The following is a 22,023-nucleotide window of genomic DNA, read 5'->3' as shown; positions in this document are numbered from 1 at the left end:
TTCAATTCAGTGCAAACCATTACAAAAGGCACCACAACAAGCTTGTTTGTAGTCCTTGGATGCTTTCAATAGGGAAACGAAAAGAAAATTCTCCAAGTGATGCTTGAAATAAAAACACATTGCACCATGCAGTATGTAGGGCCCTGTGAAATCCTGACATTCAATGATGCAGTCCATCATTGGCCGTTTTTGCCCAGTATTTTAGAAACGGATTTAACTTTTCTAATGAGATGTCCTCCTCTGCACACCTTGCTACAAAATCCTCAACAAACTAGAATGCCGTGCTTGTGGTTCAGACGTCGCCAATGCAGTTCCAGTTGTTATTAATGTAAGGTCTTTTTCATGGCACCCTTACGTTGTGTACACAGTTGGACAGGATGCGGCAAACGGCGGCGGTTGTGTGTGTCACTCGCTTTCATTCACACTCCGTAAGAGAGGAGTTTGGAAGTTTTTTCGCCAACTTTTGCCGGTGTTTCAGGTCGCCGTTTCGACATGTTCAGTTCAGGAGGGGGCGGGCTGGCATTTGTGATGAGATTCCACCGCGCTTGTGTGGTCCATCAGGGAAATACTTCCCCACACAAACAGCTTTTCGTTCACATTATGTCCATTTTCATCGGGCGATTCCGTTAACGCGGAAAACATAGCGCCTTACATTTGCTGCTGTACACATTTTCTTCAACGAAAGCAACAAATTCTTTGACTAAAGAAAATACTTGCGGTGTAAAGCACACATACTTCTATGAAAGGAAATATTTCAAGGTTAAAATGTTCTGTTTAAAGTAACTGTGCCACGCCATAGACCGGAAACACAACTTTATTGCTCGTTTCCATAATAATGATTGATTGATGATTAGATTTTATGCAGTATAGCTCATTTCAAGGCACCCAAAGCACTTCACAATGAAGTGAACCCATTATTCATTCACTCCTCAGTCACACACTGGTGTTGGTAATCTATGTCTGTAAGCACAGCTGCCCTGGGGTAGTCTGACGGAAATGTGGCTGCCAATTCCGGCCACCCGAGCATTCATTCCCATCCATACAGGTGATATGTGTATATACACACAAGGTGGGCGAAGTGTCTTACCCAGGGACACAACGACAGTGACTGGGTGGGGGGAGGGAGTTAGTGAGGATCAAACCGCCAACCCTCCCTCCGGTTTCTGGACGAGCTGCTCTATCTACCTCCTGAGCCGCTGTCGTAGATGTGTTTTGTTTTGAGGTGGTCAAACAACATTTCAGCCCTGTTTACTTATTACCGTAATGGCCTGCTGGTGTTGAATGTTTTGGTGTTCATGAATGCACCTCACCCTGATTTGGTTGGTGGATAATGATAATTAATTGGGTTTACGTTATTTCTTATGGAAAAGTGTATTCTGTTTGCGCCCATTTCGGTTAAAATCAGACCTTGTGGAAGGAATAACTATCCACTGTATATCTCCGTCACCCATTCCTAGTACCGATTCATCAATTAGCTTGAATTAATTAGGTCAAAACTCAACAGTCCCATTGCTTTTGTTGCGGCTGGTAATTGTTTACCTGTGTTTTACATGTATGGACTGCTTCAGGCGTTCAAATGCCAGGCCTCCCGATTTCCGGGACGGCCCAGAAATAATTAGAATTCCCTGACAGCTAACAGATCCTTCCAATTTGTAAATGCGGCCTTCATTATCTGGGTGCCCCACAACTCACAGTAGCACTTCGGCTTGATGCGGGTGCACCCATAATTCATAACTAGGACAAAGCTAACTCAGAGAGTCATTGTTATATTGAAATCAGAAGGGATAGGGATAGGTAGTCCAAAGTATCAGGATTGTACAGATTTCCACCGGACTGACTTCTGCTGGAATGAGTGAGTGGATAGAGGCTCCATATTAGCAAATAAAGGCACTCATCAGGTGTCCTTGACAGAGTGGGGATACCGGTTATTCCCTCTTTAAGTGCGTCAAGCGTTCCAATGATTTAGTTACTTTTGTTTGAGTTGCTTCTAAAAGGCTGGTTGAGCAACACGACACCGCAAGTCGCCTCACGATTCTACTCGGGGCACGCCGTCGATTCCAAACGCCACTGCGCCCCTTCCGCTGATGTAGGTCAGCCACCGCAAAGTGCATATTGATCTCGCCGGCTAAATGATATTGCTGTGTCTGCTGCTCGTGGCAGCTAAGAAGGTGCCCGCGGCCGCTATCATTTGAGCAGAGGAGAGCGAGGTCACATGACGGGGGACTTGTGCAGCTGTTTTGGAAGGCGGGGGGGAGACGCAGCTGTGTGGACTTTGTAGCCGTTTGGCGCTGCTGCTCGCTTGATCGTCCACTCCCCAAGGCAAACTAATTAGCATAAAAGCCAAAAAACATGTGGTTTGTACTAGTTATGAGAGGCGGAATTGTTTCCCCACCCTCTTTGGCCACGACATGTTGGTGCTACTGGGTGCTAGCATGTGGTTGGCACCTTTCCTACTGGCACCAGGGCGAGAGAGAGAGAACTTTTTAGGATTTAGTAGTCCACAAATATGCAGTGTGAATCAGTCCATAGAATCCAATCTCGGGAATAAACACCAACACTGCGAGGCTGGCTGTGGCAGGCGGGGCCTGGCAGTATGCTGTTGCAGTACGCTCAGCAGCCTTTCTCACCCTCCTGCTATAAAGCCGTCGGAATGTGAGGATTCAGTTTCGGGGCGTTTGGTTTGTGTGCACTTTGCGAGGGTTAAACTGACCAGCGCTTGCTCGCTCGCTCTCTGCTGACTCAGCCGTGTTCCTGCGGTGACTTGAAACATCGTTGCCGTCTTTATTTTCTTTGCACCACTGCAGGGGGGCTCCTTACCTGACCTGTGTTCTCTTTCCATACTGTGCTAATGAGATGTAGCTTTATGGATCTTAGAATTGCATCAACCCCGCCGTCTGCTCATGTCCTATTCCACACTTGATGAAAAATGTACTCGTACTCGGAAAACACATTACTTGCACTTCTCTGGAGTGTTTTCCAGTTTAGAGGATTAACGTTCCCCTGCTGTTTTCATTCACAAGGAGACAAAAGCAGCATTGGGCTAAATTCATAGTTGTAGTTTGGTTTAGTTCAAATAGGCTTAGCAAAATGACACTGAGAAACGTATTATGTTTACATTTGCACAGAAAGAGTAGGAAGAAGCAGAGCTTATTTACACCTTCTCCATGTCCCAGCAATTAGTCTGTTCAATTGAATTTATTTCATTGATAGAACAGTCATCCCTCACTCTATCGCCGTTTTTCCTGGTTGACTATGGCCTGTTATTAGTGTTTTTAAGCAAATGTTACATTTCCCAGGCCTAAATTAAGCATTTTCAAGCATAAAAATGTTCTAAATGAACTAAAATGCAAACACAGTTTAAGGCGATACAAGACGTTTATGACTACACTGGCCACTAGGTGTCACTAGTAACACACACCAGACTTCATCGCCAACGACAGGCTTTTGTTCATTTAGAATTGTTTATCTCACAACAGGCACATTAATAGCATCATAATAATAATAATAGATGTCATCATCCTAATAATAATAACACAGGCTACTGTGGCTGTGCTCCAGCTAAAACTCAACTGAATCACTTCCTGTCAACACGTCCAGAAGGCAGTTATTGAAACACACACGAGCATGAGTCTTATTTATCTCTTAAATGGCTTATTTCCTCTGATTGTGTCTACTATGTCGGGTAATATGAGTGTAAAGGTGACTGTAGGGGTGTTATTTCATGTCTAGAGGGCTCTAATCATGGTTAAAAAAAAAAAAATGTATTTAAGAGTGCTCTAACTCGGAAAATAATGAATACTGAATCCTACTTCGTGGAAATTAACCGTGATAAACGAGGGATTACTGTTTAATGAATAAGTAGCGAATTAAATAATAAAAACAGGAAAAAATACAGAATAGAGTATACAATGAAGAATGACCTAACTGGCTCAGGTATTTACTCCATTACACAATTTTACTTCAAGTGTTGAGAGGGCATATACCTGTAGATGTTTTTAATGTTATTTTTTTCCTGAGGTTGGACTTTTCTAGCTGAAAAAATGTTTTATATTATCTAACTAAGGAAGGTGTAGTCTCTAAAATGGAGTAGCAGTAAATGGACTTTCACTTGGACAGCATTTTTCTATCTTTAAGGTAGTCAAAGCGCACAGTTTGACACTGTGGCCACATTTCCTACTGATGACGCAGCATCAGGAGCAATGAGGGGGTTTAGTATCTCAGGTTGGGAGACAACAACTCTTACCACCTGAGCCACCCCTTTTTATTGAGATGAAAATGCTCTGTAAATATGGTGGGCACCTGAATAAAGACCTGTTTGAGTCCTGTTTGACCAAATTAAATAAAAAATAAAGAAAGATAGATCTCCTAAAACCACTTTCTGAAATATTGCATCAAATGTGTCCGCTTGCATGTGATATTTGAGTGGCGCCTCAATAGCGCACGGTAACGGTTAGTTCCCTAAAAACCCACAAGGTACAATTTTGACTCTGATCGCTTTGCCCTGTAAAGGTTAAATAGTCTTAGTCACCGGGTCTACCTGACCTGGTTGTCGCTCTGTTTCAGCATGGGACTTGTGCAAATGGAGAGAGAGCTGCTTCGCTTTGCTTTCCTTCCCCCGCTCTCCTGCCTGTCTGGTCCAATTACATGTTCCTCTGTCAGAGCAGCAGCACTCCTAATCAGGTAATGCCGGGCTTTAAAGTCATGCCTTCAAATGTTCTCCTGCAGAACACCACTACCACTTTTTTTCTTTTTTTTCCCAAATTTGTCCGACTGAGCGTGGATTCCCAGGCTGAGCATTGTCCTGTCACATTGTCTCACGCTTTCGCTAATAAAGTCAGTGACATACTTGTGTCAGCTGATACCTGGGCCCCCACTTTCTCTCCACTGGAACTAATTCCATACAAACTGTGACAGGCATTAAATGGCGGCGAGCACATAAGCGGTCGCAAGAGCTATGCAGCTGACATGCTGACTTGTCACAAGACAAGCTCCAATCCATAAACACATATGAATATTATTATTTCTGCCTACTTTTGCTCTCCTTTTGTCATTTATGACTGTTGCTACAGGAGTTTAGTACGCACGTCACTGTCGTCGGTTGTCATAGTGATGACAGTTGCTCTGATGTGAGCGTCAAAGCAGTTGTCATTTGCACGGCTGGTTTTATGCACAAATTCTCCTGCATTATTTGTGTATGGCAGGGGTGTCCGCGCCAATTCGATGTAGGTCACAGTATTCTAAGCGAGACAGGTGACAAGGTGACAAAGCAAATGGTTTGTTTTTCATGTTTGGAATAATAGAAAACATCGGGTCGCTGGCAAGCAACACATTTACAGGGCAAAGCAGAGCATGCGAGAGTTAAGTCACGCCTGCGCTAAGCATGGGCCGGTTACCGGTTTCAAGGTATACCACAGTATGAAAAAATCTCGGTTTCAAAGCTGCTAAAATAGTCCGACAAAGTGGAGGTCCATCGTGGCCACTGTGTGGAAATACTTTGTCATGTCTTATGTTATTCGTCGCAGATGAACTGGGCTTTGATGTGCTGAAACCACGGGCATGAGCTGTGGTCCCAAACGTCTGGCAACTTAACCGCCGCGAAGCTAGCTTCATTATTCCCTCGTCGAGTTTTGCATCTCGTAACGTGGATTGAGTGTGTGTGTGTGTCACACGGTTTGGAAGCTATCGAACTAATGTGTAAGCACATAACACTGTTTCAGTACATTTTTGACACGTTAACGGGAATATCGTAACCTAATAAGTCACAAATGTCGTTGTTTAATCACTTGTAGGGTAAACAAACATGTATTGACACCAGACATTGTGGCTTAAAATGTATACTAAATGACAAAACACACTAATATAACATTATGACGTGAAAACATTGTACTCACGTAAAAGATTCCTTAAAAGCAATGCACATTTAGAGTATTTACTGCATCTACAACAGGTTTTGTATATGCATGTGCATTAGCGCTAGCTGGCAGAACTCGATGAAGGCGCACGTATCGTCATTCCTTCGGTACTGCCGTGCTGTTATCGTTGTCGGTGGACATATTACTCACGTCGAGGGTCACCAAATGTGGCGATGTGATTACAGAAGGTGAGCATAAGTGGTATAAAAGCGTTTACTCTCAACTGAACAACAACTACTTAGCAACAGTTGCTAACAACAATCACATGACCCGGAAACGGAAGTGAAACTTGGTGACTCAAGCCGATGAATACAAACCCAGCAAATACACAATCCAACAATTCCTAAATACTCACCACGCTATGAAATAAGGTAATATCACAAGGTTTTTTATTATTATTATTATTATTTACGTTGCAACCTTTTTTTGAGCCAGTGATTGCATTTATTTACATTTTGCTTTTTTTTTTTTTTTTTAAATAAAAATATTTACGGCCTTGTGACATGAGTCACAGGATTAGCCACAGTAGACTGCATTAAGAAGTGCATTTTATTCATTTATTTAGAAGTAATCTGTCATTTATTTTAAATACATATGTTCCACTTCCATCATATTTTATGACAGTATACTGTTTAAGAATGACTGTTCAACAGTTCTCTTCTTTTCAATAAAGATATTTCAAAATAACACATTTTAGAGCTGTAATTATAATACAGTGAAACCGTCAAACTGTGATATTTTTGCCCAAGGTTATCATACCGTCAGAGTCTCATAACAGCCCATGGCTAGCCTGCGCCATGCGACATACACAAGAGACGTTGCACCCTTGTGTTGACTGTCACTGAGGTCACCGCAGAAGCAGCTGCCTGTTGCCATTTGAGCAACAGATGTGCTAGCACCTGGCAGGAGTCGGCCTCTCCATCAGAGGAGGCCGTTGAAATCTGCTGGCATGGCGTCAGCGTGCTTATAAATACATCCTAGCGGACGTGTCTGCCAGTGTTATCAAGAACGCGCCTCAAACTGGAGCTGTTCGGCCTCTTATTAGCCGTGGGTTGCCCATTTTATAAACTCATAGTTAGTCCTTTGTGTTGGAAGACAAAGTTCGTTTCTCTGCAGTTGAAATTCAAAACTGAAAGACTTGTTTGTCTAGCTTTTGCACCTTTTTCCTCTCAGTGTTTACACATGCAGATAAAGGCGTTGCGAGAAGAGGCATGGACTGAACCTCTGTAATTACTGCATTACTGTTTAGAAACTCTTGACCCTCTGTTGTCGTTGTTTGTAACATGGTGGCCATGGACAGTTTTATGTAAACAACTGACATTTTTTGACAGTTTTTCCATGTTTAATTTCAGTGTTTACATAGCTGAGTTGTACAATGTTATAGTTATAGAAGAAGTTATAGAAGATAACTCAGGGTGTAACCGTGCGTGTTAATCAGATTTTTTGGGATGGCACAGAGGCGTACCAAGTTCCCAGGTGCACGGTACACATTAAGTGAGGGACAGGAAGTATAACTGTGCATAGCTGACGTCGACTCGGCTTGAAAACGTCCCCGTCCGTCGTTAAAGTCTGCTGTTTGGGAACACTTCCCCCTTTCTGGTGAAATACGTAAACCGACAAAGACAAGTGGATAAGACCAAAGCAGTTTGCCGCCATTGTTCAGTAGCACTTGGAAACGGGGCTACAAGATGGAACTATTAGTGGTGCAGTCTAGGCAGTAAGTAACTTTAATTTTGTAAAAAATAAAATAATAATTCAGACTGTTCAAACAATGAAACTTCGGATTTCGTAGGCCCCAATTTTCATACGATTCGGTTTTCAATCAATTTATTGGTAGATATATGTCTGTTTTTGTACACACTTTAGGGGTGTCCCGATTGGATATTAATATGTGATATCGGTCTGCTATCAGCAAAAAAAATGACGGATTATATCGGCCTGCATCCAAAATTGCCAATATTAGCACTCCGATACAAGCAGTCAATTTCAGACTCCGCCCCAGCGCACCTGTCCAGCAGCAGCCGGATAGACTCTACGTGATCACGACAACAGTGTGTGCTAATGTGTTAAGCGTGGAGTAGGGTGGGTGTCGGCCGTGTGTATTTTTTTGTTAAAATCCGAAAACGACAATGCAGCCGAGTACAAAACTTGTCATGCATAAGTTTCCTGTGGTGGCACAGAATCGGGGAAGTTTAATACGACCAAACTCATCGCACATTTGAAGCAGCGTTACACAGGAAATTCCCACAGGACAAGAAGTAGTCATTGGCTACAACAGAAAAGATGACACCTGTCTGTGGTGAGTAAAGTTGGGTTTAAACCCTTAATTCAGCACATCAAACCTCCCTATGTTATACCTAACCGCGGCTACATTGTGGCTAAAACTATACCCCAGATGCTCAAAGAAGTAAATGGGTACGTTTTTCTTCATACTTGTGTTTTCTGTTTGAGTGATATCACTTGATCAAGTCTTTTCTAACATTCCACACTACAAAATAAGCAATAAATAAATAGGATTGGTGCTGATATCTGATTGATATTGGTATTGGTAATATTCAAGGCTGCAATATCGGTATCAATCGGAAGCAAAAAAGTTGTATCGGGGCACCCCTGTCTCGGTTATCATACGGCCAAACGGTGCAGCTAATTAGTCCGTAAAATCGAGTGCCCCAACAATGTGTCCACACGTAAAGAATGTATAGTGGTTACGTTAGAGTTGGGACGATATAGACCGATTCCTGCCAGGGAATCATTCAATGGGGGTGGTTTATTTGTTCATAGAACGCACACAGAATGATGAATGAATGAATGATGATCGGTCTCCTTCCTTCATCCTTATAAGCACAGTGCGTCGTATTCTGGTGAGGCGTTCAAGAGCGCTGCCTATTTCTGAATGTTCTGAATGATGAATCTGACTTTTTTTTAAAAAAAAAAAATTTAAATACAAATTTATTCAGTTTTTGTGTGCTTCAGTTTTGCGGTGACCTTTGGGACAGATTTTCGACTAAAATCAGGGTTCCACTGTTTATACCGAACCGTGATTGTGCGGTCACATGCCTAATGTTAATCTCTTTCATAACAAAAATCAATAGGACGATTCCAAAATAATCCACTAAGTCACAACCGACAGTACAGCTTCGGTCACGTATTTGACGTGTCTTAATGAGCGATACAGATAGTAGAGGACGATTCTAAATATGCGACCGTGCAGAAATGGCACTCTTAAAATAAGGTTAATTTGTTGAATAAAAAGGGTGCTGGGGGTGCTTGTCATTAGCGCTGGCAGAGGACGTCACTAGTTTGCTGCCTAAACGGGATGCAGTGTCAGTCAGAACAAGCAGAGGATTTCAAGCAAAACTTCCAACCAGTCCCAAAACCCTCCTTTGACCCCACCAGCTGTCTCACTTGTAATTGCATAACTCTCAATCTTTTTGAATGGATGTTTATGTACCAAATCTTAACACGACTTTGTTCAAAGCAATTAGATCAGGTGTTTTCATCGAGCGGGACATCGGCCTTGGTCCTGATTGAATTGAAGGCCATCAGGGGGTCGTTTAGAAGGCACCCACCCAGTCGGGGCTCCATTGGCGTTTAGCCCCTCTGTGACCCGGCCGTTCTGGTCAATTTCTGGCACATGATCCCTCTCCCCTTTTGTCCCGTCTAAACCTGATTAGCTGGCTCATTAGCATTGTTAGCCCAGGCTGGGTGTCAAAGCCTTTTTCACTCAGAAGGAGCCTGTTGCCAGGCTGTTCGGAGGGAGGGGGGCCTAGGACAAGGCCTCACAAGGTTTCGGTTCACCTCCCACATTTTGTTTATCTGTCTTTATATCAATTTTCTTGGTGGAAATTTTGTGAGCCGAGTTCCGATGTCCTCAAGTCGCAATATTTGAACCTGAACTTGGAATCTGATCACTTTTCTCAGAGTATAGATGTTTGTCATTGGTTGTTTTATTGTATTTTGCTGTGCTTCTTGGTGAATATCGGATTTTATGTCATTCCTTGGTCATAAGGGACAGCTATCACAGTTTCCCATAACTGCTTATTCATTTTCATCAGTTCTTGACAATACATTGGTGTACTATGTGTTAATGTCGCTACCGCTGTTAAGATCTTTGGCTTTTGTTCCGGTGTGTCAATTAAAAGTCATCCGTATCACGGTGTAAACTAGTTTTCACACCCCTTGCTTTATTCTGTCACTCAATCCGCAGATCAAGCACAAGCATGTGACAGCATTAGAGCTCAGAGGAAATTCCTCTAGAGGATGAGAAGTTTGGCGTCTTGCAGGAACATGAAAAGAGGAAGGTTAAATACGGAATTGCATAAATGGAGAGCTTTTCTACACTTGTGCAAAGATGGTATACTGGGCATGTGAGTGCCTTTTTGGTTTAAAACTCTGCCTCATTGCCATGGTCTTCTCCTATCATCTTCCCACATTGCTTGCAGGCAGCGATCGTAATCGTTTTGGTTGTGTTTTGAGTTTGCTTAACAAGTTCAATTAAGGACTTGTACAATTCAACATGTCCCAAAAGAAGAAGCAGAGCTAATTTAGTCTTACACCTTCTCCATGTGTCAGCAATTACCACAGGTTTGGAGCCACGCGACTTGGACTCGAGTGAGACTCAAGTCACAATTTTGATGACTTTGAGCTGGAATTGGACTTTGACATCATTGACTCGGGACCTGACTTAGTCTGATAACTGTAGTACTCAGCTAACGTGACCGTTGAGTCATTTGCGGCCAGACGCCAAAGTTTCTCAACGTCCAATCTGGTTTAAGAACAAGCAATGAGGGGTTACGTTTCCGTAGCGAGCGGCAGTGATTGCTACCATGGAGAATTCCATTTGCATTCGCACATTACGAAGTCATGGTATTTTATTTGGTAAACACAAGTGCTTATGACTTTTAAGGACTAAGGAAGGCTGATAACTTCGTATTTGACTCAACTTGTCTTGCCTTGAGACTTGACTTGAACTTGGTCATTTTTACTTGAGACTTGACTTGGCATTGAAGACTTGAGACTTGCAAAACACGTTTGACTTTCTCCCACCTCTGGAAATCACTGATAGCTTGTTGAATTGCTGTGTTTCAATTAGGGCTGAAACTAACGATTGTTTGCTCTGTAGATTAATTTGAAGCTTGTTTTGATTAATCGATTAATCAGTTAGGCCCTAGACGGACCAAATCAGTACGAACCAAACATAAACAGCTAGTTGTTTGGTCCGCAACATCCCAGAAAAGAGGCAAAAATGTCTGTTTTCCAAAGTCAAAGCTGATGTGTGTGAATGCCTTGTTTTGCCTAAAACACAAAGCTAATAGGCTAATAATGACTAAGGACATTTTAAAATATTCAAATTTGAGAGGCTGAAATCAGAGGATGTTTACATTTTGAAATCAAAATTGATACCAAAATACTTAATACTTACTATTTAATTACGTAGATAATCGAATAATCATCGATTTGTCGATTAACCGTTGCAGTTGAAGTTTAAAAGTTACCATTTTCTTGGGAGGAGAAAAGAAAAATAAATATATAAGCTATAACTTGGGCAATGATGAAATTTTAAAAATAAAAAAATCTTAAAAACGGCAACAGAAATATTGCATAATATATAAATAATGATAGGCTTGCATAGGTTTAAAAGGAACGAGCCATCGTGTGAGTGCGCTCCCTGCCTGGCAGGTATTTCAGCGAAATAGCTTCGGTCGAGCAACCCCACTTGAATCTTACTGCTGGAACCCCCACCCCCACATACCGTAGTCCCAGCAGCCCTGCAGAGTTCTCCAGATACCAGTTGTATTTTCTAATTATCCAAAGGGGAACTTAACTTCAAATTGAAACTTCTCTCTGCGTCTAATTGTGTGCCATGATTAAAAAGGCACACTGTGTTAACGATATAATAGGTTGCAAGGTCCCCCAGGGGATGAAAAGACCCTGCAGACACTTCTGTGCAAACGTAATACAAACATAACTCTTGTGTTTGCTATATGGAGCATATGCCCTTTACACACGGCCACGTGCTTTGAATTGTGCTTAAATAACCGCTTTCACTCTCATAAGTAGCTTTTATGTTTGAAGTGCAGATCTGTAATATCTTGAAAGTGATCAAGCTCGCACTTGGTAATTTTCTCATCAGCGGGTGCTCTCCCACGGAGTGAGACTCTTACCTGTGGCGGCTTCAAGGACAACACCTCTGAATGCGCTTGGGAAACCCACATGGAAGCCGCAAACATGTTCGTCAACACAGACGCTGTCTGCACTTCAAACATGCATGGATTTTATCTCATAATTTGTTCCTGCTGCCCTCAGTCTCCTCTAGAGCGTTGTTAGTTTTGCATTAGAACACACACACAGAACAACAACAAAAAAAAGCAGCTCTATTCTTAAAGCATGCCCCCGCGGTATTGCATTTTTTTTATCGCAATTGTGCTGACTCATCATCTCATGTTTGCTCTTCTGCCTTGTCTTCCAGCAGGAGAGAGAAGTGGATGATGCTTAGAGCTTTCCTGATGTTATCGTCTTGCAGCGATGGCCTGAGGGACTCTGCGCACTGAAACCAAGGTGGGAGGCTCGCCTTTTACGCAATACCACCACTGCACTGCAAGTAGTAAGCACCCGAGAGCAACCAACACAAATTGCCATGTCAGCAAAATGCTTCTATAGTAGCAAATGAAGAACATAAGGTTTAGAAACTCACAGAAAGTACATGAACTGGACCATCATATTTTTTTTATATAGATTCTGACTCATTGGTAGTTTTTTAAAAATGTTTTCTTGACGAAATAAAGTTTTAAAATAATAATCTGCCCCTGTTTATGCCAGGGTTTCTTCTTCTTTCAGTTCTCTCTTGACTTTTTCGCTGTTGTGTAATAGTGAGTCCACTGCTGTTCCTGAAAATTTGCCATCTCTGTGTACAAAAGGGTAAAGTGTCAAAACATGCACCCGTGCTGTTCTCTAATTTTAACCAACCTCCATATATTGCCATGCACATGCGTGTCTGTTTTCCTCGTCACTCGCCCCCAAACAGGCATGAAAAGCGTTTACTTCGTGCACTCGTTTACCACCTTCATGCTACATGGAACAACAGCGTTCCATAGAACAACGAAGTGGGACCTCTTGTCAGTCATACAGCTGCTTTGTCTCTGTGGGGGTGGCGGGGCCGCTAGCATACACACACACACACACACACACACACACACACACAGTGCGGCAAGGGAGCCTCATGAGGAGCGATGCAAGGTAATGTAGTAGAAATTAGGAGGGAAGATGATTGCCACAGCCGCCGTATGGGAATATTAATAATGAGCAAGGTGAGCCCAACAACACAAAAAAGCCAGTATGCCGAATTTGTTTGAAAGTGGTGGCAACATAAAAGGCAACATAGCAAACTTGCCGTTTTCCCATCTGGAGGGGGAAAAAAAACTACACATAAAGAGAGCCTTTGTCTCGACAGTCAAAACTCACTGTGACGTTTGATCGGCAAATTAAACACAAACGGGACAGCGCAAAATGGTGTGTGTTCACAGAAAGTGTAGTGTGCTACGAAATGCTACTCTTTAGGAGAGTTGAAAAGCCAGCGTTTGCAGAAATGCTGCGCACGTTTGACAGACAGGACGAGTATAACATTGGTGGTTTATTTGATCTCCATAAATGTTGACAGGAATATCATTTAGTGTCAATTTGTGGGACAGTAAACATTTTAAAATGCACCTGCACTGTTGTGCGACTTAAATAAAACAAGTTTGTTTGTCCGGTCATATTTTAAGTCATAATATTTAGGTCCACTAGAACGAGACGGGACAATCTCGTGCATCGTCGGGTCTCGTTAGCTGGGTGTATCGTGACACCCCTACTTTTACATGCTCTCTATCTTCATACCAGTCATGTTTGGAGCAAGTCGCATCCTCAGTCTTTTAGATCAAGCCTCAAGGTTTTTTCCTTTTGTGGCTGTCTTACAGTATCTTCCTCCTATCCATCCTACTCATCCTCTCAGTCATCCTCCCGTGACGCAGATCTACACTGTAAAATGCATTAGTTAACCTGACTTAAAAAAACATGCAAACCGATTGCCTTGAAAAACAAGTAAATGGAACCGTGTAGTTCCAGTTGACCACAACAGATGTTTACGTTTTACTTGGTACACTCAAGTGACATGAAAAACATGAGATTGTTTAAATGGGAGTTGAGAGTGCTATTGGATTTTACAGTGTAGCATCAAAACATCTGATTGAAGGTAACCGCAGTTATCTACCATGTAGAGTTCCCTTACACCCCCAACCCATTTTACCAAAATGGATTTTAATGACATGTTTGTCTTTTATACCCCCCCACCCCCCAGCTGTGTTTTGTCCTTTCAGCCATACAGATATTTGGATGTAAAGTGAGAAGATACAAGTCCTCTGGCTCTGTCCATCACCGTTTCCTCACAAAATGTGTGTTTTTCAATGAGTCCTCTTTTGTTGGAGTGCCCCCCCCACCATTTCCCTACCCGGAGCCCACGTGAGGACTGATTACATGCATTTTTGTCTGTGCCTCACAGTGGTTTTTGCTCTTCCTGGAATCAGAGCCCCTTATTATGTTATTGCAGAGAGACTTCAGACATTTGCCAGTTAGCTTTTGATACCATTTAATGCAGAGTCATGCTGAGCTCTCTGCAAGCTTCACACACTGGGCGTGCCGCTCTAATGAAAGCCCTGATAACCCGCACAATTGCAGGGATGGCACATAGTAGCATGCCCTCTCCCTCTCGGCGAACGCACAAAGACCCCCATCGCCTCCCTTTTTCCATGCATTATACAATGAGACACTGGTGAGTCAGTGTGTCTCAGGGCCCACCTCTGGTGATTATGCATGCTGGTTAGTTTAATTTGTGTGGTCATATCAGCTGAAGTTTGGTCTAAAATATGTGATGATAAGTGACGCTTTGCTTGAACGAATGAACTCAGAGAATTATCATTCTGTAACTCCCCTTTTTGTTAAAAAGCTTTTTCCTCTCTTCAAACTGACTATATAATAATTTAGTGTCTTACAAACATTATGTGCATGTTTATGTTGCATCCCATGATAACTTAAAAGCCTCGAGGACCCGCTCATAAAAGTGTAATAAAAATGTAACATGTTTTTCCACTTTCACCACGCCAGATCTTGTCAACAAATTCAGACCTAAGTATTGATACAAAGTTTGTTTTTGAAATATTTAGTTGGGACAATCCACCTTACGGACCGTCGGGTCTGTGATACATTTTGGACTGTGTGTCCTAAAAAGGAACACTGTAAACCAGGGGCGTCCAATGTGCGGCTCAGGGGCCATTTTTGGCCAGCAGATATATTATTACTGTAGATAGCACACTAATTTGGATTGCTTTTAGCATCTTTAATGTGCACTTCGAAGTAGCCTCCACGTCCTTCATTTTTTCAACATCATAAATAATAGAGAATTTTGGGAGAAAAAAGTTAGCACAAAAACGTACCAAAACCAAGTGCGGGTTACCTGTTCCGTTGCACCCCTAATGTTAACATACCTGGGGGGGGGTTTCAAAGCACAAAATATGCCTTCAGTCAGTGTGACCAAATTGCTCCTAAGTGTAAAAATTGTGGGCATTTATGCACATCTCTGATTTCATATGCACTTTGCAATAAAGGTACATTTAAAAAAAATAATCCAAGACAAATTCGGGCTATGTTTCATGCAGTTAGCCTTAAAACTGCTCGATATATTCATCTCAATTCATATCAAAACAGTCAAGGTGCTTTTTGCAGACTTGTCCTATACTGGCCACACATACAACGGCACACACATGGCCCCACATTCTCTTTCAGCGACCGCAGCAGTTTAATAAAGCTCACACAAAACTGGAGAGAAAGTCGGTTCTGGACAAAAAAAGGGAAATATATGATGTGTAAAATAAGGGCTGTTGCGATATCAGGCTATTTCACATCATGGATACGTTTTTGAGAGCTTTGAAATACTGGATGTGATACAGCAACACCATGCACAGGTTGTACTAGCAGAATAAAAGTTTCCCCTGAAATCCAAGCTGTCGCTGCTTGCTTGTTGTCTCTCCTATCGCTAGACAGGGTGGCTCCAGCTATGTCCTGGAACGTCTGCTCTTGTGATACCTAAGATATAATGCATACAGTATCGCTGCCATCACTCCTTCCAACACTTTCAAAGTCAATAGATTTTGTTTGTAGTTGTGTTCCGTGCCTGTTGATTCATTTATTAATCTACTATGCTTCAAATGAGCTGACGTATTGGAATGCCATTGAGCAAGCATTGAGTTTGAAGAAGATGCAACCTTGAGGATAGTTGATCATGGCACTTAAGTCGTCGTCTTTTATGCACTGGTATTTATGAGAGGTGGCAAGAGGTCTCGGGGGAGGTTGATGTACCCTTTTGCAGGTGAACTCACATCACCACTTCAAAGTTGTAAAATAATTGCCAGAAAGGTCATCTTTGTACAGTCAACCGCAGCGCCCAAGCGCCAATTACAGTCTGGATTTCACAGTGGGCTGCCAATGACGGGGAGTTTGACATTGCCCTGTGAACGACGACGAGAAGTTCGCCAAATACTGGAATGGCCTGAATGTAAGACGCATTAAGGGAGGACTTAGCAGCTTTTGTGACTTACTACTTGACAAATCCAAAACTAAATGCTGTCTGGTGGGTTGAGTTCATCGATAATTTTTATATTCTGCTATTTTTACCAGCACGGATTTTCTAAAAAGCTGGTAACATACTCCCTTGGGCGCATCCCCGTCTGGTGGTTTGCATGCATAAACCTGGAGACCCCGCATGTAAGATGACCCATCCTTTTCAGACTGTTTTCTAGGGGAAAATACCGTCTTATTTTCGGGTCTTAATCCTCATTTGTCTCAGCATGCTGATGTAAGTGAAGCAGTAGACTTTCAGAAAGAGGAAAGCCATCGTATTCTTTGCACGTAGCAGGAGGGGACAGCTTAATTGACTCACCAAGTTTCTCCCACATTGTTGCCTAATCAAAGTTTAACTACCCACAGCACAGTGGATAAATGGAGTTGTCAGATTCTTCTTTGAGCATTAATCTGTGCCGCCTTGCAGCTAATTTCACTGCCAGGTTGTTGCTAAGGCTAATATTTGGCCATAGTTACGCAGTCATCAGACATCCACATCATGAACTGTTTCTCAGTCGCTCTAATGCGTTTGCATTTAGCTTCATCCTGAAGAAGCCCTTAACTAATATTTGCATACCCATTGTCCAGTGCATTGTTAGCCAGACAGATGAATCGGTCTTGTAATCCCTGAGTCCAGTTGCCCAGGTTTCCCAGAAGATTCCCATCATTAGAAGTCCTACTGACTAGTGGTCCCGCCCACCTGCCCCGTCCAGCAGCCAGAAACAGCCTGTACAGACAGTCTGGCTGCCCCCGTCATTGAGACGTGCCTTGTACTTCTAGTCTCTCTTATTTGTCTCAAACATACAGTGACCCATCATTACTGCTGTGTCAAGGAGACCAAGGCACCCAATCATATCCCAGCCCGGCGGGACAGGCACAACCAATCAGAGCCTGAATCCCCATGGTAACTTGTGCTGCTTGGAAGAACAACCAATAGGAATTACCGGTGCCACTTAGCTATTAAGAGATTAACAGCCTGATTTCTGCTGTCATTAATAAAAAGCACCCATCTTGCACTGATGGACGTCAGGGAGACCCTTGCAGGGGTTAAAACTCCCAGCAAGGACACGGCAACCATTGTAATGAAGTCACTTGTCATTTATGAGTGTGTCTAATCACCTTTGCTGCAACTTCATCCGTTTGAGCAGCGACCCCACCATTAGCTCAAAGTAGGTCACTCCAGGCCAGAAGGGAGCCCGACTTGTTCTGTGATCAGCCTGTGTGTTTTTTTTCCTTTTCCTAAGCCATGCTACATCTGCTCTATATTGTGCTCGGCTGTACTCTGCCCTGCCTTACATAATGAAGGAGCAGTTGGAGGCATGTACGCGTGTCATATCTGTTTCCATGGTTAGAGTGCCGCGGAGTGGATACGCTACACACCGCCCACCCCCCACCCACCCCAACCACTGCGCTCGGGAAAGCCTTCGTGGAGGTTGGGAAGTTCCCTACGCAAAAATAACAAGCAACAACAACTCTTTTTGCTCATGTCACCACCCCAGTGCGCATCTTTCTTGCAGTCTGTTTAGTTTGTATCTTTTCCGTGTGTGAAAAGGGTCAGTGCTCAGTCGTTTTGCCTATCACAACACACATCACACCGGCAAGCGATTGTGCCGTACAGGCCCGGATATATGACGACCTCCCCTGTTTCAGGACCACTTTTTGGCAAAATATAAGACCAAATTAATCTTCTTTTTAGTTGAATCATATTTCATTCATCAGAATTGACTAGTCCAATATCTTAGCTGCTCGACAGTCGTTTGATGACTCCGCTGCAGTAATTCTCTCCAAAATAGCATGATAACGCCAATGTCACCATTTCACTTTGCATCTAGCGTGCATTCTTGAATGCTATAGGGTGCATATGATGGTTGTCATTATTATTTTTTCTCAGTAAAAAGGGCCAGTGATTGGTTAATATGCCTTACTTTTCTCCATTGGCAAGCAGGGCTGCAAGTAACGATTGTTTTCTGAGTCAATTCATCTGAAGCTTGTTGTTTCCATTAATCGAGTAATCGCTGAGGACCTCGACGGACCAAATCAATGTGAACCAAACACCAGCAGTTAATGGTTTGGTTTGCAACATCAGACGATATTGTCCGAATGTTGTGAATATCTTGTTGTGCCTAAAACACAATAATGGGTTTGCTTTCATGAATGACTAAGAAATTAGAAAAATATTCACATTTGAGAGACTGGGGTCAAGAGGAAATTTCCATTTTTTTATTTAAAAAATGAATTGAAAACCAAAATAGATTAATTGGATAGATTAATCATTGAACTGATTAATTGTAGCAGCTCTATTGTACCGCACTGGCCAGGATATTAGCATATTGGCATCATGCGTGCAATCTTCAATGCTATTGGCTGCATATGATTGTCTTTTTTGGTTTCTACCTTTTCCAGGGTTAAAGTGTCAATGATTGGTTATTATGCCCATCATTAGACTCCACTGGCAAGCTATTGTGCCGTATTGATCCGGATATCGGCAACTTACAGTTAGCATCTTGCTTGCAGTCTGGAGTACTGTTGGGTGCAGATGATGGTTGTGATTTTTAGTTTTTGCCTTTTCCAGGGTTAAAAAGGCTTCAATGATTGGCTGTTATGCCCATCACACAACTTCACTGGCAAGCTATTGTACCGTATTGACTCAGATATTTGGCATTTTGCGTGCAGTTTTGAATGCTATTGGTGCAGATTGTTGCTGTGATTTTTCGCGTCTACTTTTTCCAGGGTGAAAAAGGGCCACGATACTCTACTGACAAGCCCGTTGTACTGGATGTAGAAGACAACCCTGAAAATAAAACGACTGCCAGGGTTATAAACAGTCAACAATGAATCATTCCTATCGCTATACCTCAGTGACAAGCTATTGTACCTCAGAAAGGTGCATTTATTTTATTTTTTCCCCAGACTTTTACATGACGTGCTTTATTTTTTTCTTTCCAGAGGCTGATATGCATTGAGGATGAGTGGCGTCGGGGAAAGCTCATCTGACCCTGCAAGGGCAGAGTTACGGAAACGTAAAGAATGTTCGGCTGAACTTCTTGGACCCAGGTGAGCAGTTTGCACCAAGCTCTGTAAATAAATCTTGCAGGCATTTAAGAATGCTTCTGTTTTGTCAACATGAATCCATGCAGACTCTCTGAAGGGGCGTTGAAGGCATTTGGAGCAAAATTGAGTGTGCTCCCGCCTCTTGCCAAGATTTATAGTAGGAGTTCAGCGCTGTCATTTAGCAGCTATGAAAATGAGAGGTTTCGTCACTCGTGTCCAGAAAGAGGGTGTTTAGTGCTTTTTCTGCACCGTGTCATCTGCCTTTTTCTGCCGAGCACTTTTTATTTATTCGATTGGATCACAAATGCTGCATCTTCTCACCCTCTTACGCTCTCTCTCTCTGTGTTTGTCTGTAGTCCCAAGCGGAGCAACGAGAAGCGCAACCGTGAGCATGAGAACAAATACATCGAAGAACTCGCTGAGCTGATCTTCGCCAACTTCAATGACATTGACAACTTCAACGTGAAGCCCGACAAATGTGCAATCCTAAAGGAAACTGTGAAGCAGATCAGACAGATAAAGGAGCAAGGTACCACCTTGGTTTTGTCTGTTGCACAGTGAGCCTCAGAGGACACGATACTGTTGCTCTCTGTCAGAACAAAAACGCAAGTTCCCTCGGCAGGTTGGAGAAATGTGTTTTTCATTATTTTTCTCAAGCTGCTGTGCCTCCACTGAAGCCTTCTTCTGGCTTACGCTTTTAAAAACTGCCGATCTAGTGTGCCTTATTTAGATTATGCCATATTTGGAATGTTGGTCCAGCTTGATGACCAAAATAACCAGTCCAATCAAAGCCAAATGTGTTTTATTAGGTTTTGGAATCAGTTTATTGTGGAATAATAACGTTCCCTTCATTGCGTCATCATGTAATGTGCTTAGTAATCAGGAGCACACTGTTGGCTTCCCTCACTTCCATCCAGAGCCAGAACACCAGCTAAATCAATCTCACTGTGGCTGAATTATTTGCCAGATGCTCATTTTAGGTCCTTTAGTCATTTAAAGCCTTTCTTGGATCAAAGCACGCACGCATAAGATTTCAGGAGCTCCTTTGTCCCTAAAATTGTTTTTAATCAGCCAGTAAATTACATTTTCTGCAGTTTCCTTTTTGAGGACTGAAGACTAATAGAGTCAAACGTCGTTTGAGGTGTGCAACTTCTAGGAAGGAATATAAACGTGTGTAACCGAGTACGTTTAGACTGCGCTCAAGCTGTAGAAGTCTAATTATACATGGACGACACTGATGTCATCTTGTTTTGTGTGACAGGGAGCCCAGCGTTATGTAACATGAGAAACATAACTTGGGAAAAAAATAAACACACACCCTCAAAGTCTTTGCTACTGTTTGCAGGCTGGCGCATTTGACTCCAGTTACATTGTAACCACGTCCAAATGCAATAACAGTTGTTGTTGTTTTTAGTCAACACGTACATTTTGTCGTGACTTTTCTACAGCGGAACCGCTGCACACAAAAGGGTGAACATTTCACAGATTTTCTCCAAAAAGCACCCCCCACCGTGTTGCCTGTGCTATTATTTTTCGGACAAATATACCACACGGTGACGCTGTCAGCGAACCTCATAAACCGAACGGGCTTGGCATTTCTCACACGTCTTTCAATGCATTCCACAGTAACTTTAGGGTGTTTCGACAAATCACCATGGAATTTGGTACACACCTTTTAGGGGGCCGACAAGCGTGTGTGTGTGTGTAAAATTTGAGCAAGATTGGTTGAAAAACATGGCCGCCATCGAGCAAACTCGTCTTGGACTTAGCAGCCAGTTGTTCGTCAGTCATTCACCATTTATCTAATGATGATAAAATGCTACTACGTCTTCCAAAGCAAATGTCATTTACATGGGTTGGCCAAATGTATTTATTTCTTTTTTACATAACTATACATTATGGTGGTCTACAGCAGTGGTTCTCAACTGGTTTGTCAGTGGAACCCACCATCACCCTGTAGCTGTGTACATTTTTCAACTCCAATTTCTGTATGTGTACTTTGTAGTGTATCCAGCATGCTTTGCGGGTTGTAAATGTTGGTATAGTTTTGCATGAATGTTCATGCGTAAGTGTTATTCTGATACCTGCACAACCCGAGTTAGATGGCCATTTGTGCTGTGTTGTGAGAGAGTATTTGCTAGCTAACTTCCTTATAGTAAGAGCGTCGTTGCCACTTTAAGGAGTATTAACAGACGACCACTGCATAAAGAATACTTTTTTTTACATTTTTTTAGCCCAGGCAAAGACCCGCAACCCCCCGAAAAGGCGCTTGCGACCCACCACTTGAGAATCCCTGGTTGACAGCCATGCATTTGTAGTTATTTAAAGCAAAATGTGCCTTGACTGCATCATTCCTGCATCCCACTCTGTGTTTGTGGTGGCATAGCTGAAAGCATTAAACTCCACTCAC

The 22,023-nt window shown here is 42.6% G+C and overlaps 1 protein-coding gene across 5 annotated transcripts in view; it reads left to right on the top strand.

Moving 5' to 3' along the window:
• Positions 1-22,023, top strand: part of ncoa2 (nuclear receptor coactivator 2) — a 50,759-nt gene that overhangs the window by 5,271 nt on the left and 23,465 nt on the right. For 3 of the 5 annotated variants that reach the window (XM_054765455.1, XM_054765459.1, XM_054765458.1), the window contains exons 2-4: positions 12,382-12,470; positions 19,509-19,616; positions 19,970-20,142. In XM_054765455.1, the coding sequence (XP_054621430.1) occupies positions 19,528-19,616; positions 19,970-20,142 (262 nt within the window). In that variant the 5' untranslated portion in view covers positions 12,382-12,470; positions 19,509-19,527. Of the gene's footprint in view, positions 1-4,563; positions 4,681-12,381; positions 12,471-19,508; positions 19,617-19,969; positions 20,143-22,023 lie in introns of all 5 variants that reach the window. The other 2 variants (XM_054765457.1, XM_054765456.1) reach the window with 2 other exon arrangements.

This window comes from Dunckerocampus dactyliophorus, chromosome 21 (assembly GCF_027744805.1).
Source record: "Dunckerocampus dactyliophorus isolate RoL2022-P2 chromosome 21, RoL_Ddac_1.1, whole genome shotgun sequence".
Lineage (NCBI taxonomy): Eukaryota > Metazoa > Chordata > Actinopteri > Syngnathiformes > Syngnathidae > Dunckerocampus > Dunckerocampus dactyliophorus.
Note: the sequence above shows the minus strand (reverse complement) of the source record. Positions and strands in the feature narration are given on the sequence as shown.